This window comes from Pieris brassicae, chromosome 5 (genome assembly GCF_905147105.1).
Source record: "Pieris brassicae chromosome 5, ilPieBrab1.1, whole genome shotgun sequence".
NCBI lineage: Eukaryota > Metazoa > Arthropoda > Insecta > Lepidoptera > Pieridae > Pieris > Pieris brassicae.
Window position 1 is genome coordinate 15,637,962 of NC_059669.1, and position 17,147 is coordinate 15,655,108.

General features: G+C 32.2%; 1 protein-coding gene across 1 annotated transcript; it reads left to right on the plus strand.

The window, feature by feature from the left end:
• The first annotated feature begins 383 nt into the window (after positions 1–383).
• On the plus strand, positions 384–16,107 carry LOC123710370. Its single transcript, XM_045662208.1, has 6 exons — positions 384–537; positions 10,981–11,224; positions 12,232–12,369; positions 13,122–13,245; positions 13,992–14,214; positions 15,299–16,107. Exons 1-6 carry the CDS (start codon positions 489–491, stop codon positions 15,538–15,540), a joined length of 1,020 nt encoding a protein of 339 aa, XP_045518164.1. The 5' UTR covers positions 384–488; the 3' UTR covers positions 15,541–16,107.
• The last annotated feature ends 1,040 nt before the right edge of the window (positions 16,108–17,147 follow it).

Here is a 17,147-nt window from a genome sequence, read left to right on the forward strand (position 1 = left end):
GCTGTCACTTTTAAGCATTCAGCCTTGGAAATAAAAATACTGGTTTCCTCATTATAATTGTCTTTACCATATAAGCGAGGGTAATTGCGTACAGCCGTGATTTGAAGGCACAACCTCAGAGTTGAAGGGCACACGTTTTTGTGGGCACTAGCCCCACACTGCTCTCTAAATAAATACACATTATAAAAATACAAGTCTATCGTTTAATTTGAAAGGTAAAATTAAATAATGATTTTATATATATTACTTTATTATAGAATATAATTTATTAGATTTTATTATGACATACATATGACATTTTTTACAGGCAGGTTAGGTATTAGTAGCTCTTAACATAACAGAAGTCGACAAAGCGAGGTTTTAGCAGTGATGCATAGATCATAATAATCCTTCAGAAGTACTGACAAAAAACTGTGGAAGAAGTGACGTAAGTAGATCAAAATATTACATTCTCTGGGGTCAAGGTGACATCAAGGTTTGAACGATCTATGCAGTATGAGTCAGTGAACAGTGCCCGAGCGCAGCGGTGGTGGTGCGGTATGATATTTCCTTATTTTTAGTACGATCGGAAGAAAAATCTTGTAAATATTCAATAACTTATAATTAAATTTTAGAAATATTTTATTTTTATTACAACAATTAGTAAATACATAAATGTATTTACTAACTTTATTTAAAACAAAATATGGATTTGTTAAGTAGCTTAATGTAAAGTGTGTGTGTATGTGCAAAACTATGAATCAGTCGTTCACTCGGTTTGTTCTTTACAAATATGGTACTGAATTTAAATACAAATAAAAAATATTTCTTTTGAAATATTTTTTATTTGTCGCTGTCTAATTAATGTTTGCTTACGTATCAAGGGTTACTGGATTTAACTGTAACAATGTGTATACAATTTTATCTATGGTTTAAACAGCGAGATACACGATAGCTGAATAGTGTGATATGAAGTTTTATTGAAATGTGCCTAAAACTCTTTCAATTAAGAAGCCTTACGTAATATATGTTACTCTACAATTATGGTATATTTTTGTTAGCGTGAACACCATAAAAACTCGTAATACTAATTTCGATCGTTTAACAACATGATGTATGTTATTTAGAATTTTTGTATGTAGTAACTTTTAAATGCCTATTTAATATTATCGTAATTTAATAATGCTATTGTATAACGTCCGCAAAGACTAGTACCGTATTTATCGTATGTGGAAAAGAGTAGAAAACTTGTGCGCAAGCTCAGTTTTATTTTATTTGTGTTAATATTACTTAATTAATGGAAAAAATATTTAAATTAGTATAAACTAGCAATAGAATTCTGGGTATAACGTGCCAATATAGATAAAGGTAGTTAAATTTGTATTATTCACATCTATATAAATTGTTTTGTGTTTATTAAAGCATTGTCTCATTTAGTCTTATTCAAAGTCAGATCACAGAGGAAATATTTGATAATTCTTTTCATAGATTATGAAAGTCTATTGGTTCTTAAATGAGATTACACGCCTTGGTTACTTAGTAAGTTAAGTAAAGACCGTTTGATAACGATATTAGATTCGTTAATTTTTAAATTTGTTCCTATTCCGTAATTGTTACGTAAAGTTTTAGATGTAACAGAGAAGCGTCAATTAGTAACAAAATTATATAAATTTATAGCTCACTGCAATATTAACGTAGGAAGTTACCTCGTCACGGCCTTCTTGAAACCTGTATAGAATATTGATTCTTGAGTAGTTCTACTTGACTTGAGTGTACGAAGTCTTTGGAAATGGATAAAGTGTTAATGATAAGGAATTGACTTTGATTAAAGAGTAATGATCGATTGCGCTAAATTACTTGTTTATACAGCTGCAATGGAACGGAAATGAAAATGAAAAAGACAATTGTATATGAGATGGGTAGAATGATGTTTACTAATCTGAGTTCGTTTGTTTGTTTACTCACCTAATGATATTTCAAAATATGTGGTATTTGTACTACATAACGATACTTTGCTAATGTGGCGGGGAGAGAGAACTTCTATATATTACGGTTTGTTCATCCTCCATACAGTCCCAAGCATTGCTATCGGAGAAAATAAAACTGGGTTTCTTAAGTATTTTTAATGTAAAACTACTTTTTAAAACTAATATAGTTTTATAAAACCTTAATAGCGAAATACTTTTAACCAATTAAATATATTTAATATTAACCGGTACTCACGACTATCTGAAAAAAAAATATTTAAGCAAGTCCAACATTATGCTTACATTAAGTATGCTTTAAAGGTGCTTTACCTATATTATTAATATTATACGTATGTAAACATTAAATTAAGACAATTTTACATTATCCTATTCCACATTATTTAATATTAAACTGTGTTCGAATCTATTTTAATTATTTATTAGCAAACAAGTGCTTGTTAATGAGGGGATGGCGAGAAACTCACTTGTGTAAATCTTTGCTAAGGCTCAAATTACAGGGACTAAATACATTTTGTCGTATCTTCTTTTTAATACGAAGGCTTGGCCTTTTGGGCAATTTCATTATTAGTTAGACTCCTACCATTTTAGTCCATAAATGAATCACGCCGTAAATAGGCCACAATATCCATTGAAGGTTAAGAAAAACGTCTTAATAGAAGAAAGACGATTTGGTTCCGGTTCCGTAACTCTTACATTGCATAAACAGATATAGAGACTATCTGACTGATAATTAAACTAATTATTTAAGCAGTTTTGCAATTTAAGTTGCGTATAGTTTATTAAAAGCATTTTATTTCTGTGAACACTGATGGCCTAGTGGCTTTAGCCTGCGACTCTCATCCCTGAGGTCGTAGGTCCAACCGTCAGTGAACCGATGGACTTTCTGTCTATGTGAGCATTTAACAAACGTACGTTGATGGAAAACATCGTATGGATGTTAAAAACTGAGACCCAAAAAGTTGACAGTATGTGTCAGGCACAGAAGGTTGATTATCTCCTTGCCTATTAGAAATGATCACGGAACAGATACAGATAACGAATCCCCAGACCTATAAAGTTTTTTTATACCAATAATAATTTCCATAATACTTACAACAGAAAACAAAGTATTCGGTCTACAGTGTATCCTTGACGCGTCGTCCTCTTCTAGCTCTTTCCACTTGTTTCTGACCTGGGCAACACTAGGTCACACAGCCACGAGACGGAAAAAGAAACAGAGGCAGGCGATGGAGGGATGATCAGAAAACTACGTTACTCATTTGAAAATATATTTGATTTATACCGATATATTTAAGCTAAGCTAGCTTGGCTCTCGGGGGCTTCAAATTGTGGTATCATCAGACGCAACCGAGGTGATTTTAGTGATTTACCACATTTCTGATTATCAAGAGCCTAGGGTGGTTTAGCCACATACTGTGCATCTATATATTTCAACCTTGCTTAAAAACCTTATTTATGACCAACTGTTGTTATACCGTTCAACGGAGTATAAACGGGTATATCCTTTATAAATGAAAGACTAAATTGTAATGAAACGCCACACGTACAGAAAAATATTTTTGTCTTTTGTTATCATAGCTTTTACACATTAAGAAAACACTTTTTAAACGGATTGTATAATAGTATAGTATAGTATGGTAATAATACATAGCTTCAATCCGTTTAAAAAGTGTTTTCTTAAATATATTTTTACATAAATTTATACATACCCTAACTCGGTTAACTTAATTGCTATTAACAACAAAATGTTTTTGAAAGTTTATGGTACGAAATCAGTGGTCACGGTTACTTCATAAATAAAATCGCAATGCAACAGAGTAACTGATTAACATTTATATGTTATAATTATTTCGGTCAATAAATTTTTTGAATGCTTAAAATCTTTTGATATAATATATATCTATAATTTTCATCGAAGTATGATATGTATAATAAGGTCATAAAATAATTTTAATTCGGGTTAAGTTTGTGTTATAAGTATGAAACAAACTAGAGGCACGATTGATTTATACTTCTTAATTTGAGTTTAAATGATTAGAAGCAGCTAAACAGAACATTATGGGAACAAGGTAACTAGCAAACAAATATTTATTTATTTTAAATATCACGAAAAATTATTATATAAAAATATATATCTTTTTATTACGAATGCTCTGCAATCAAATCGTTAGAAATCAAACTCAAGGTGTAAATAAAAGTGAAATTCACACAAAATAACTGAACTGGAGATATATTGATATATTTTCTTGTTTATATGGTCGATGCACGCGATTTCATCTGCGCAGTGGTTGGAGCAAAGGTGTCAAAACAGAATTAGAATTTATCGAATTTAGTCGCCGAAAAGAAACGACTTCATTATGTTTAATGTTGAGTAGCCTTATTACAGTAACAGGATATAAAAGATTTAAAAAAAGACCTATAACTAACAATTAGGTAATATTTAAAGTCAAGGATTTAGTGTTAAGCATGACTCTATTAGTTCACGCTAAATCGCTAAGTACAAAAATTTTAAACGGTTTTATGTATAGTCTCCCAGACGCAATAACGTTATTCTGTTAATCTATACTCTATAGCACTTTTAATCCCTCTGCTAAGCACCATTGATGCCTCGTTTAGGCCATTTATAACACCTGTAATTTATCATTATTTTGACGTGTGGCATACATAGATTTTTTTTTTGTTTAAATCCAAATACTATGTGATGTCAGGCATTAAACTCCAAAGTTTTGTTTTTGTCTAACTTTTATAAGGCTACATTAGGGCAATGGAAAGTACAAACTTTATCTGTCTATATTACTAATTATATCTACATCATTTAGAATATACAGAATCGTCAAAGGTGTATTCAAGTGTGGAATATACGAAAAACTATATTAAATAAATATAAATTCTTATTAAACCACAAACCTTTTTGATTACATCATGCGATATTTATAACAAAAGATTCTAATAAAACTGCAGTTTTATTAAATATTTAACGAGCTACGATCACGATTAGTTAATAACAACTTTATTGTTCCTTGTTCAATAAACATAACAATTTATAATTGCACAAACATATTTCCTATTTTGACTTTTTAGATCATCATGTAAAGGAAAATATTTTATTATTGACGGTATATGAATCTTCAATATATGAAATTAAATAAGTAATTAGATTTCATTATTTCCCTGCTAACTTTATTCCTTTAATAATGAATGAAGAGCTACTTGACAAGATCGAACGCTTGCAGAATTTCTACATACGTTTCATATTTGGTCTGAGGAAATATAACCATGTGTCTTAATTCCGCAGGCAGCTCGGGTGGCTACCTATTTGACTCAGACGTGACGGTCATCTTCTTCAACTTCTATACTCAATTCTTTTCAATACCATAACTTTTTCTTATCTTAAAAATCTTTTCAAATTCTCAGGTCCTTCTAACTATATGCTACGCTCTTCGAATATATGTTTATTGGAAATTCCAGGCCACAGCTCCTCCTTCATAGGCAAGTCATTTAGGATCTCCGCCATTAAGTCGTGGAATAGGTTGCCCGACTCCATACGATTGGCTACCTCCCTATCATCTTTTAAAACTCTTCTGCATAAACAATTCTTAACCATATCCTATCCTGATCAATCATGACTTGTGTAATTCTTGTTTTTCCTTTTCTTTTGTATTGCATCGCCATTCATGAAACCGTGAGATTAGCTTTATAGCTTTTTAGTTTGTTATTAATATTTTTAGATTTGGCTACTCATCATTATTCTTTTTTTAGTTTTTATCTTACTAGGGTGGCCTGGAGTAGATCGCTTATTAGTGATACACCCGTTGCATCCCTTATATTTGTATGTCTTGTGTTATTTGTGTTTTTTTAATGCAACGAAGTGTAAATAAATAAATAAATATATATATTTAGACATATATATATATATATATATATTTATTTATTTATATATATAGCATAAATAAATCTGTATTTATTGTAGATATTAGTGTCTAATGTAATAAAAGAACTTTTATTATATATTAATTTTAAAACCGCAAAAGTTGATTAAAATTAATATTTTACGGTTGTTTAAACATAATACAATATATTTAAAAACGCTACAAGATATCACCAGTTGGTTGATACAACATAAATTGGTTCCAATTCACGGATAGGAAGATAAGAACATTAGTATTTTATACCTTGATGCAGCCTTAACATCAGGTTACTTCGTGACCTGATTTAAATGTGAGAGGCTAGTTTTTATCCTACACAAAGCGGATTGCCTTAGCTTTTGCATTCTTATTGAATCAATTGAATAACTTGACAGACATAGTTTTACATAGACTTTAATAATAATAAAGTAGATTACTTTCATATCATCTGAGGTTGTGGGCATACTTGAAAATACTTACTTATATAAATTAGTTACAACACTATTATAATAACTCTTTGCATTTAGACGTAGACTTTTTTAACCGAGTTTTGAGAATCACTTCAGATCACTTTTTGAACTTTGGCGGCTTTAAAACACCCAACTACTTACATGAAATGCCTCATTTATTCATCAAAAATTACGCTTATGGTACTGAATATTAATTTGCGCTTAAACAATATACCGGTCTATAATATCCAGGCTTTATTGTTTATCGATGTCGATAAGTTTCGATTGTACCATTAATATTAATGTAATATTACAGATAATTAAACAAAAAAATTGATTTACCTTTTTTAAAAAATATTACGGTTCTATTTTATTATAAATATCTAATTTTATCTAATTTTAATAGAAGAACTTTGGTAATAATCCTTATGTTATAAATACATCGCATGCTACAGAGCTCTTGAGTATCGCCGAAAATATAACTTGGCACGATCATTACTTTTACCAGTTCATTATGTCGTGATAATAGACTATACATAACCAAATATCACTTTTGTCACGGACTATCCTTGACATTACACGTAAGGCATTTGGTGAATGTGAATAATGGGTCATGTGAGAGGTACAACGTAAAAATATGTTTAAACGAGCTACATTTACTGTATACTATGGCATTTAAAAAATTTTATAGTCCCCGCTGTCATATAAAACAATTAAATAAATAGTTTGTGTGACTTTCTTATTGCAATTAATACAAAGAATAGACAAAAGCAGATCAGTAAGCTTCCTTAATGTAATAAGAGGCAAACGGGCAGGTGGTCATCTGGTGTTAAGTGGTACCGTCCCCATAGATACACATTGCCAGAAGACTACCAATTGCGTTGCCGGCCTTTTAAGAATTGGTTCGGAATTACTACAATGAGCAGCTGGTTCCACATAGTGGTTGTTCGCGGCAAAAATGCCTTAAGAAACGCTCAGATTTGGAACGACCGACGTCGAAGTGATGCAGGTGGAATTTTGTATTCTGCCTTGACGTTTGCTAATAAAACTCAACTGTAAGTATTAGTCCGAACAACTCCTTTGAACACTTTCCATCGTAAATACTGTAGAAGATGCACTTGAACAAAGTTATCAATATTAAAATTAATTACTTAAAATTAATTATAGATCACGCGTTGGATTGCTATCGTTAAAAATTTCATATAAAATTCGAAATTCACCAACAAATTAAATTAACTGAGTAATCACTAAATCCAATTAAGGATTGAAATACCAATATGCAAATTGAGCTTTAATATTGAAAATAGTTATTCAAACAAGAAACTCATTAGTATTCCCTTAATTATATCTGATGAATGTGATTATTTAATGGCTTGGGAGGCTGCTCATATAACTGAGTATTGTGTATTAATATTTATTAAATACTAGCGGACCCGACAGACGTTATCCTGTCTTAACTATGAATATTGATATCGAATTGGTATAATTAACTAAAAATGCTTTATTGTTTGTTTGTTTTTCTGGCGCGGATATAAATAGTTTTGTTGGTATTCCGACATGTTAACAGGCGGTCTATAACTGGCCATTTAATGGATTAGTGTGGTTTAATGCCACAGACAATTAGCGACTGTAATTATTTTATATGTTATTATCAATATAATAACTCCGATTGAAGCTTCGATTTTATTTCAAACGATATACATTTTCTCACATCCTCTTTAACTTTGATTTGATTTGCAGCACGCATTCTGTCAATGTTATGTCAAACGCCATAAAGTTACATGAAAAAAGTTTGAATTATAAAAGTGTTATCCACTGAAAAATAAAAATTTGCTATCGTAACAAGTCATGATTGAATTATATGGTTGTTAAGTACTATTAGATTTTCTAATATTCCGCGAAAATTTCTTAATTTTTCTTTCTTAAGAATAAGTCCTTCTCCTGACAATAACAAACACAACAAAATAAGAATTAGCGAAATCGGTCCAGCCGTTCACGCGTGATGCCGTGACCAAGGGAAATAGGGATTCATATATATATATGTATTAATTTAACATGTAAAGGGAAGTTTTCATGTTGCTTTCCTTTCCTTCACTTACTTCCTTCGTAATTATCTTAGTTATTTAACGTATTCCATTGAGTAATCTATACATTTTTATATCTCTTACCCATTACCTAAAAATACCATAACGATAATAAATAAGGAGTTGTTTACAATAATTTTATGTTGTTATATTTTCTCGGAAGCATATAATTGAAGCAAAAAAATAATGACTAAAATTTAAGTACGTTACTGAGTTATTGACCTTAGAAAACCGGACAATAGCTTTATGTCAAGGTGCTCATTATTCGCCAGAGAATGGCATCAGAAAAAATCCATGCAGCTAACTATACTTATCTTTGGAATACGCAATTTTTTTGTAATCGATAGATTTTGTTTGTTTGGACGCCATTCGTCAATCGATAAATATCTAAATTGAAATCGATTCGGCAATCAAAAATTTAGATCAAGATATATAGTAAATTACGTCACCAAGCATTTCCTAAACTTTTTCCAATTATAAACACATCAATTCTAATTCGATTGATTCTGGTTCAGAACTCCTGATCCAGAAGCTGTCGTTCGTAGTGCATAATCGGAACGTAAACACAAGACTTTATTGACAGACTTAAAACTTTGTCCTATGATAGCAATAACACAGTATTTTTTTCTTTTAAGAAAAAATCTTCAGTCTGTCCGTCAGTCAAAAATCTGGCAACGAACTTGCGAGTGAACGCTTTGTGAGCGTCCAAGGGCGGTATAATTTTTAGACTATCATAAAAAAAACACCATATTGATACATACGGAATAGGAACATATTAAAAAACTGATAGGAGTTGTAAATTAAGATAGATATCTATATTTAAGGAAATAATTGGGTAGGTACGTTAACCAAGTTTGACATTTTAATCAGGCGTTATTGTTTATTACTATGCAATAGGGTCTAATGAATTGTGGATATTTTAATCAAGTTTACCTATAACTATTATATATACATAATAGTTATATATTATATAATAAATCTAGTATAGAAATTCAAGTTATGTTTTCCGATTCCGAACAAAATGTACAGTATTTTTTACGTAAAATATCATAAAGCGCGTGTCACAAGAATAAAACCGGATATTGGCATCGAGAAAAGCAATCAAATTGTATTTGGAAAGAGGAAATATGTTGGAATTTTCTGTAGGATATTCGCATACACCTCATGTAAATTATATTGGATCGAGCGAATATTGTATTACCTTCATCGGCAGTACAATATTTTTTTATATTTTTCATTGTATTATAGAGTATATGAGTATTTGTGACATGCTTTTAAATAATCTAGGAGGAAAAGGAGAAAAAAAGGCCAGGCCCAATTCGGGTATGCTATGGGAGAAAAGGCAAAAAAAATTGTATTTCTAAAGTAATTAATAAAATAAGCTGTCTAGAATCGGCATATTTTAAAGCATAATCTCTCAGCTTTATAGTTGGATGGTCCTTAATTGGGCTTATGGTGTAGACACGTTTCTGCATCTATATGCATAACGCACGCGTTTGCGGCTTTCGGACGCAAACGGCAAATCATGCACGGAACTTCCACCCGAACTTCAGACCATGGTTTTCCTTTCTGCCTTTACATACAGAGTCGAAAGTATGACGCTCACAAAGCGAGCAGTCGAGAGCTTAAGAATCGCACAGAGAACCATGAAGAAAGCAATGCTGGGCATGTCACTTGCGAGCGTATTCGTGATAAAGTAATCAATGTAGTCACTAAGATAGTGACCTTAAAACGGAGTAGGGGGGGGGACCAGGGCCATTCATATAGATCGACATCACAAAGCATGCAGGATGTAAAAGGCAAAATGCCGGTCGAATTGGCAAAAAATGGGAGCCTTTGTCCAAAGAAGGACTTAAAAGAATGACTGATGATGAAATCAACAGTCAATGACCGGGGGATAAAGGTGAACTTGCCTTAAAAACTAGTTGTTGACAATGTTAAAGGTTAAATGTGACAAGACTGCCGTCACTAGTCGTGATGATGATGAAGATGATTTCCTTAAAATATTTTAAATTATTGGCATTAAAAGTTAATCGAGTACGTATATTCAAGACGTTTGTAATTTTTTTAAATAAGATAATAATCAATAAACACATAGCAATTATAATTAATTAAGATATTTAGTTATTAGATACAGTGTGGTTAGACTGTTAATTCTACATTGTTTATTTATCTATGTTTTCTATTAGGCTTTAGTTTCAATTTACGCTCTCCAGGCATGGAGATTTTCACACTACGATATATACGATATATAAATAAATAAAAAATAGTATAATTTGTTATAAATTTAGTGAATGTTACGGCAACCTACTCTCTATTTTACTTTATCTGCGACGTAAATTGTACGAGATGGGCAATCAATTAATAACTTGGTGTACACCAGTTTAACATTATCCTTAACATTACTTACATGTTTTAGAACGGCGTTGGGCACAAAAAGTTATGAAAAATATCATGAGTATTACCTATTGGAATTATATATTGTATTACCATACAAATTCGTTTGGAATTAGTGTTTCAGGCCCCAGTACAAAATGCAGTAAATTTATCGTAAAGTAAACAACAGTCTTTTTAGATTTCAGGATGTCCCCGGCAGCGTCGTTCGGCGAACGATGGGCCTTAGACAACTTGACAAGGAAAGCCTCACCAGAAGAGCTCCTCACCCTTGAACTTATTCTCAATTGCTGCAGTGGAGATGAGGCAGAAGCATCGAAAAGAGCGAGAAAGTATTATACAGCTCGAGGTCCTGGTGGACTCACTGAGCTATGGCATCGGCGGCGACCTGACGATGACGATATTTTGTCTAGCTGTCAAGACGTGTGAGTAAATAGAATAAATTAAGACGTCGCCAGTATAGACCAAAATGAAGGAAATATTATTTTAAAGTGAAATAACTTGTTACGTATAAACATAAATCCCTCTACTTAAGTAATTTTATCTACAAATCACCTGCACTACAGAGAACTGTAATTTGCAAGTTGATGGAGTGCTTGAATGACTAAATCTCAGGAAGGCAATTCAATGTTTTGTACAATTGATATTACGAGTAATTTAACTGATTTACTGATAAGTAATTCCATATTTCGAATAAACAAACATAAATTAATTGAGTTGAAAAACTGTTTAAACCGTTTAAAGATAGTTAAATTCATTGTATTGCATGGATCGATGAGTGTTGAGTATAGTTGCAAGTTTGTTAACAGACATCGCAGGATCTCGTGTATTGCTTTATAAGCGACGAGAAGGAGGCTTTAGAAAACAGGGATCGCAGGTGGTGCATTAGTCAGTAATAAAAAAAGCATTCAAGAATATCAAGAGTAGATTTCCATGTGGTATGAGGTTAATGCAAATGCGAATAAAGTACATACGTACAAGAATCTTATACAAATTAATACGGCAGATAGTGCTGAGGAATTGTAGTTTTTCTTTTTTCAAAAAGCTTTTAGCTTTTTAAGCTTCACAATACAGAATAGCTAAGTTATATGTTTAGCAAATAGATCAATATAATCTTCCATACAAGTCTCTTAAATAAATAATTCAAAGAGTTTCATAAGCCTTCTTATTGATATGTTAATCATATTAATGCAGTAGTGTTTTTTAGCAACTTAGTTTAGACATTTATTTATTTTATTGCTCAAACGTTGATGACCTCATTCAAAACTAGGCGTTAGTAAATTTTGTTAGTTAATTATTATAATAATTTACGCACTGATAGCATTCGCTCGTCTGCGTTTTTGTTACAATGCAATTCATATTAAATCTATAGAAAGATTTTCATTGTAACTGTCTTAAGTCATTCTTTTTATTCTCTTTTTTGCTATTTCAGATACATAGTACCTTTACGCACACGCAGTGCTGAAGGTAGACGACTGACATTTGTCAAACTACCCGCACCTACAGCGCTGAACAAACCACTTACTCCGAAAGCCTTGTTAGCAAGGTGGCTCATGATCCTTGACATAAGGTAGCCGTTTATTATTTTAAACAAAACTCTATAAAAAGTTCCTAAATTATATCAAATAATTATAATTTATCTCGTTTATTTAAATTGCTCAACATGGTCCTATAACCTATAGTGTCGAAGTTTGAAAAGAACTATAATTGAAAGAAAACAATTTTTTACTGGATTAAAGCTATTTGTAGGTCACGGTGACTACGCAGGCTGTAAATCACGCGAAATGTGGGAAAAATTTAAATTTATGTAAATAATTATAAGTTTATAATAATACAAATAGCTTTAATCCGGTAAAAAATTGTTTTCTTTCAACGTGTAAAAGCTATGTTAACCAAAGACAATACTAAGAAATATAATATTATTGTTGTAAGGGAAAACGTGATAATAACCATTACCATACACATTCCAAGTCAAAGGAACAGAGCATCAAGTAGTTTCCATTGCTCTTCTTTTGCTATTGCGTACTTATTTTATAGCACCGTTTACGTATTGCCCGCGTTTGTGATGCCAGATGGGTTAGAAGGGTCCGTACTTGAAATGGTCTAGAGCAGCAAAATGAGAGGATGGTATCAGAAACTTGGGATGAATAAATGAAATATTTTCCTGCTACCTCGGGAAAATATATTCAAATATTAATCAAAAATTACATAAACTTAATGTAACTTAAATGTATTATATCAAAATACATTGAAATATTTTGACCTCTCAAAAATATTTCAAATTAAGTAACTAGCAGTAAAATAGTCGGTTAAAACTTACAGGTTAAAAGATGACCCAACTCCAGGTGATGAAGTAGTGATGATAGACGTATGTGATCTGCAACCCGCGCATCTCAAAAGCCACTTCAAAGGGAGTTATTGGAAAGATTTTGCTTGGTGTATGAAGGTAAAACACTATCCATTAAAACTAAATTTGCACTTCCAAAAGCGATAGCGATACCGAGCCGGAGGTGTTTTGCATGAACATCAATGTTGTTTTCTCAAATTCTCAATTCATAGAACTGATGCCGTACCGTTAGGATTGCGTGGTACAAAATCCAAATTTTGTAGTCGGTATAGCAATAGCTATTGCTATTAAATGTTACAGAAGACGGATGCCAGTCGTGTACTCACCGCGGTTCAAATTTAAAAATACTGACGTGGTAAACTATTGTAGCCATCAAGGGTGCTAGGATAAGTTAACAGTTAGAACACATACGAGCAACTCAAAGTAAGAAATCGCGATTAAAATGAATGAATGAACTGTAGTGCGATAAAGCCTTTTTTGTCTTTTGTTTCGGGTTTCTGCATAAACCCGTCATCTTTGAGTCGATGTCAACTCCGGGGAAATAAATACAGATAACACAACTTTCTCTACAGCTGTGATACTTTTGACATTCAACACCTTTTGTCTTGAGTCACCGTGAGCACGTAAAGTCGCTGTAAAGCACGCGAAACTTCGGAAAATTTAAAATTATGTAAATAATTATAAGTTTTTAATAATAATACATAGCTTCAATCCATTTAAAAAGTGTTTTCTTAAAGCCGTTTTTGACAACTGTGTTTCACTTCACGACATAATATAAAGTAAATAAGCAGTATTCACGTTTATGTCAGTTGAAGAAATGTACTCTATGTACTTCCTTTTTTCAGTCGGCGTATCCTCACCGATTTTCAGAAATCCATATCATCAATACACAGAAGCTTAAAACTATATCCGTCCTACTCTTACATATGAGTTTATACCCCTGGAGACGTATCATCCGTTCACACCCAGGGGAAGATGGTATAAACAATTTTATGGATGACTACTTCCCGCCTGAAGGTCTACCTCATGAATACGGAGGGAAAGCTGGTGTTATGAAAGATCTCAATGGTAAATATTATGTGCACATTAAAATATGAATGCAATAAACAAAAAGAAAACCTACGGATATTTCCACTGTTTTTTACCAATAAATAGTGTAATTCCTGAAAAAAAGGTATAAATGAATTTCATTATGGTTTTATATAACGTAAGCTTTGGCTAAAAATCTTGCCAAAATACACAAGGTGTAAGTTAGATTACGAGCTTTGGCTTTGTAGCTTCAGCGTGCTACTCTTATGTCCGAGATAATGAGGCCATAGGTTTAACCAGCTGTGCACCAATGAGCTTTTGGTATAACTGTGCTTTAAACACTTACTCGTATGGTAAAAGTAAATAATCTGAAGAAATTCACATGTCTTAAAAATGTCGGTTGAACACCTACTTGTCTATTAAAAAATCTGAATAAAATAGCGGCTCTTTTGTTACCATGAAGGTGCGGTGAATAAGAGTCATTTTTTATTTTAAAAAATCCCCTTAAAATACACTTAAATTTTATATACGCTCTAGGCCTGGTTATTTACTTTATTTATCAACTTACATATTAAAATTAAAACAAAAATTCATGTGACCTTGGGATATCAATAAAAAATAATGCTTCATGACATGGTAAATAAAAGAAAAGGTATTTCGATTTTGTTTCATGAAATCGCCTGACAGGAATATATAAATAATGAATAATTCAATAAAATCAGCTTAATACAGTCAAATATGTTATATAACCAAATTATAAAAGAAATATTCATTATTATCATTCTTATACGTTATTCAGATATTTTTACGACGCATGGCACTATAATAGGTACAGGCCTAATCAGGCATAATATAGCGTCATGCGTCGTAAAACCGAAAAGGTCTTTCGTCTATAAAGAAAGGTTAGGCAATAGCAAAACAAAGGTTCTGATTAAACAACATCTTGAAAATGCCTACAATTAATCTTATCTTACATTACATTTATCTCATCTACATACGATAATTATGGCCAAACATATAAAGAATCAGTCATCAGTTGAAGCTCGCCATTAATAAAATATAAAAAAATCGTAAAGTTATCAACGATGGGTATTTTTTATTAGCAACACTTTTAATTTTACAGATGAATGGACAAAGAAGCTTCTACTGAATTCAAAATGGCTACGAATCGAAGAGCAAAAGTTCTACCAAACGGAATTGAAACCAGACAAACGTCGTCAGAACAGAAGTCTTCGAAATCTACTTAGTATAAGTTCTTATGATATATCTCGGAGTCAGTCCTGCAAATCGTTGGATAATGAACTTGAGGAGGGTCCCTATGGAGCGTATAGGAGTCTGTCTATAGATAAAACTTTTTATATCTAGACTTTTCGTTTATAACTGGAATTGTACTGTATAATTTACACGCGTAAAATAAGGAAACGAAATCATGCCTTGCAGTCCGGGCACTTCATAATCAATTACTATTACCACGATTCGAATAAAAACTTTCTATTCGACTTACGAGTGTGATACTAGCATCAATTTATTATTATAATTTTAAAAATAACGTTACCTATTTTACATATGAATAGACAAATAGTCTGCAAAATAATACGTGGCAAAGCTGGCGACTCAAAGTGAGTTTGGGCCTCCTAAACAAGAGACCGGAATCAGAAATCGGGGATCAATCAAAATCCCGTTTATAATTGGACTCGAGATCCTGTTGATCAATCAAAATCAATCAGAACGCACAGTCATTTCATTTTAGATTATCCGCAGGCATTTAATAATGTATTGCAATATTTTATAATTCGTTTAACACAACGTATAAACAATACTCGTAAGTAACAAAAATATGTTAAGGGAACTGAAAATACTCAATAAGTTTTGTGCCCAGTTGTTGTTAAGAATTGTACCACAATTTTGTAAAAATGCAATAATATAAATATAAAGAAATATATGGTTTTTATTACTATTATTAACTCAACAGATACAATTTTCTTATAATTTAATGACCTTTAGTTATCGAGCCTTCGAGCTATGAGACTGTGGTATACCGTGGTTCCACAGTCTCAAGATGCCTTTATTTCTTCATACATCATTTATTTTGTTATTTAATCTTACCTTTCTTTTACATAGTCATCTAAGGTAAAAATTATCTCCAACAATACGATACCTTCCGATAGCTAACGCCAATGATTTTATCATCAGTTAGTTTCCATACTATATGCCTTCTCTTTTAAGTGAGTGCTTATTGCCCACCCAGTCCATTGAAACCGATTAGGGCTCAGACACGATGGAAAACATGGGTTTGGGTGGGCACAGCTGGTTTAAGTTGTAAATAGTGTATGTGCCTAGTAACTGACTCTGCTTGCAAGTTTTAAGAAAAAACCCTAAAGTTTTAAAGGAAGAAATAAGTTTTGAAATGTTATTTTTCGGCATTTATTAAGGCTGTCATATATGGAATTTCCACTTTTAAAGATCGTACACGTGGAAGAGGGTTTTGATGTAGAAAAAAATAGTCAAAGTTATATGTGGGTAACACTGAAAATGTTTGGAACTGGCCAGTTAGAAACATTGCTAATGAAAACTTCTTTCGAATTTCAATATTAGATCTCTTTGGTAACTTAATGTAGTATATTGTATTCATTTGTAAATTGGCGGCAAATCTAAAACTCTTGTTACACGTGAAAATAACCCTAACGCTCGAACATTTTCGGGCACTGATTTTTTATAACTTACTCAACAACAAAGCTATGATAGGCTGCGATAAGTATTTCTTAATGAAGCCCCATCTCGTGCCACTATTTACAATTGGTTGTACGAGTTCAAGCGTGAACGTAGCAATCTCAATGATGATCCGCGTGAGGGACGTCCTTTAACAGCGAGTACAAAAGATAACATCAGTACTGTGCGACGCATGATAGAGGAAGATAAATCCGGAACCAAAAGACAATCAGCTCAGTGGGGGTTTCCTCACGAGGATCGGC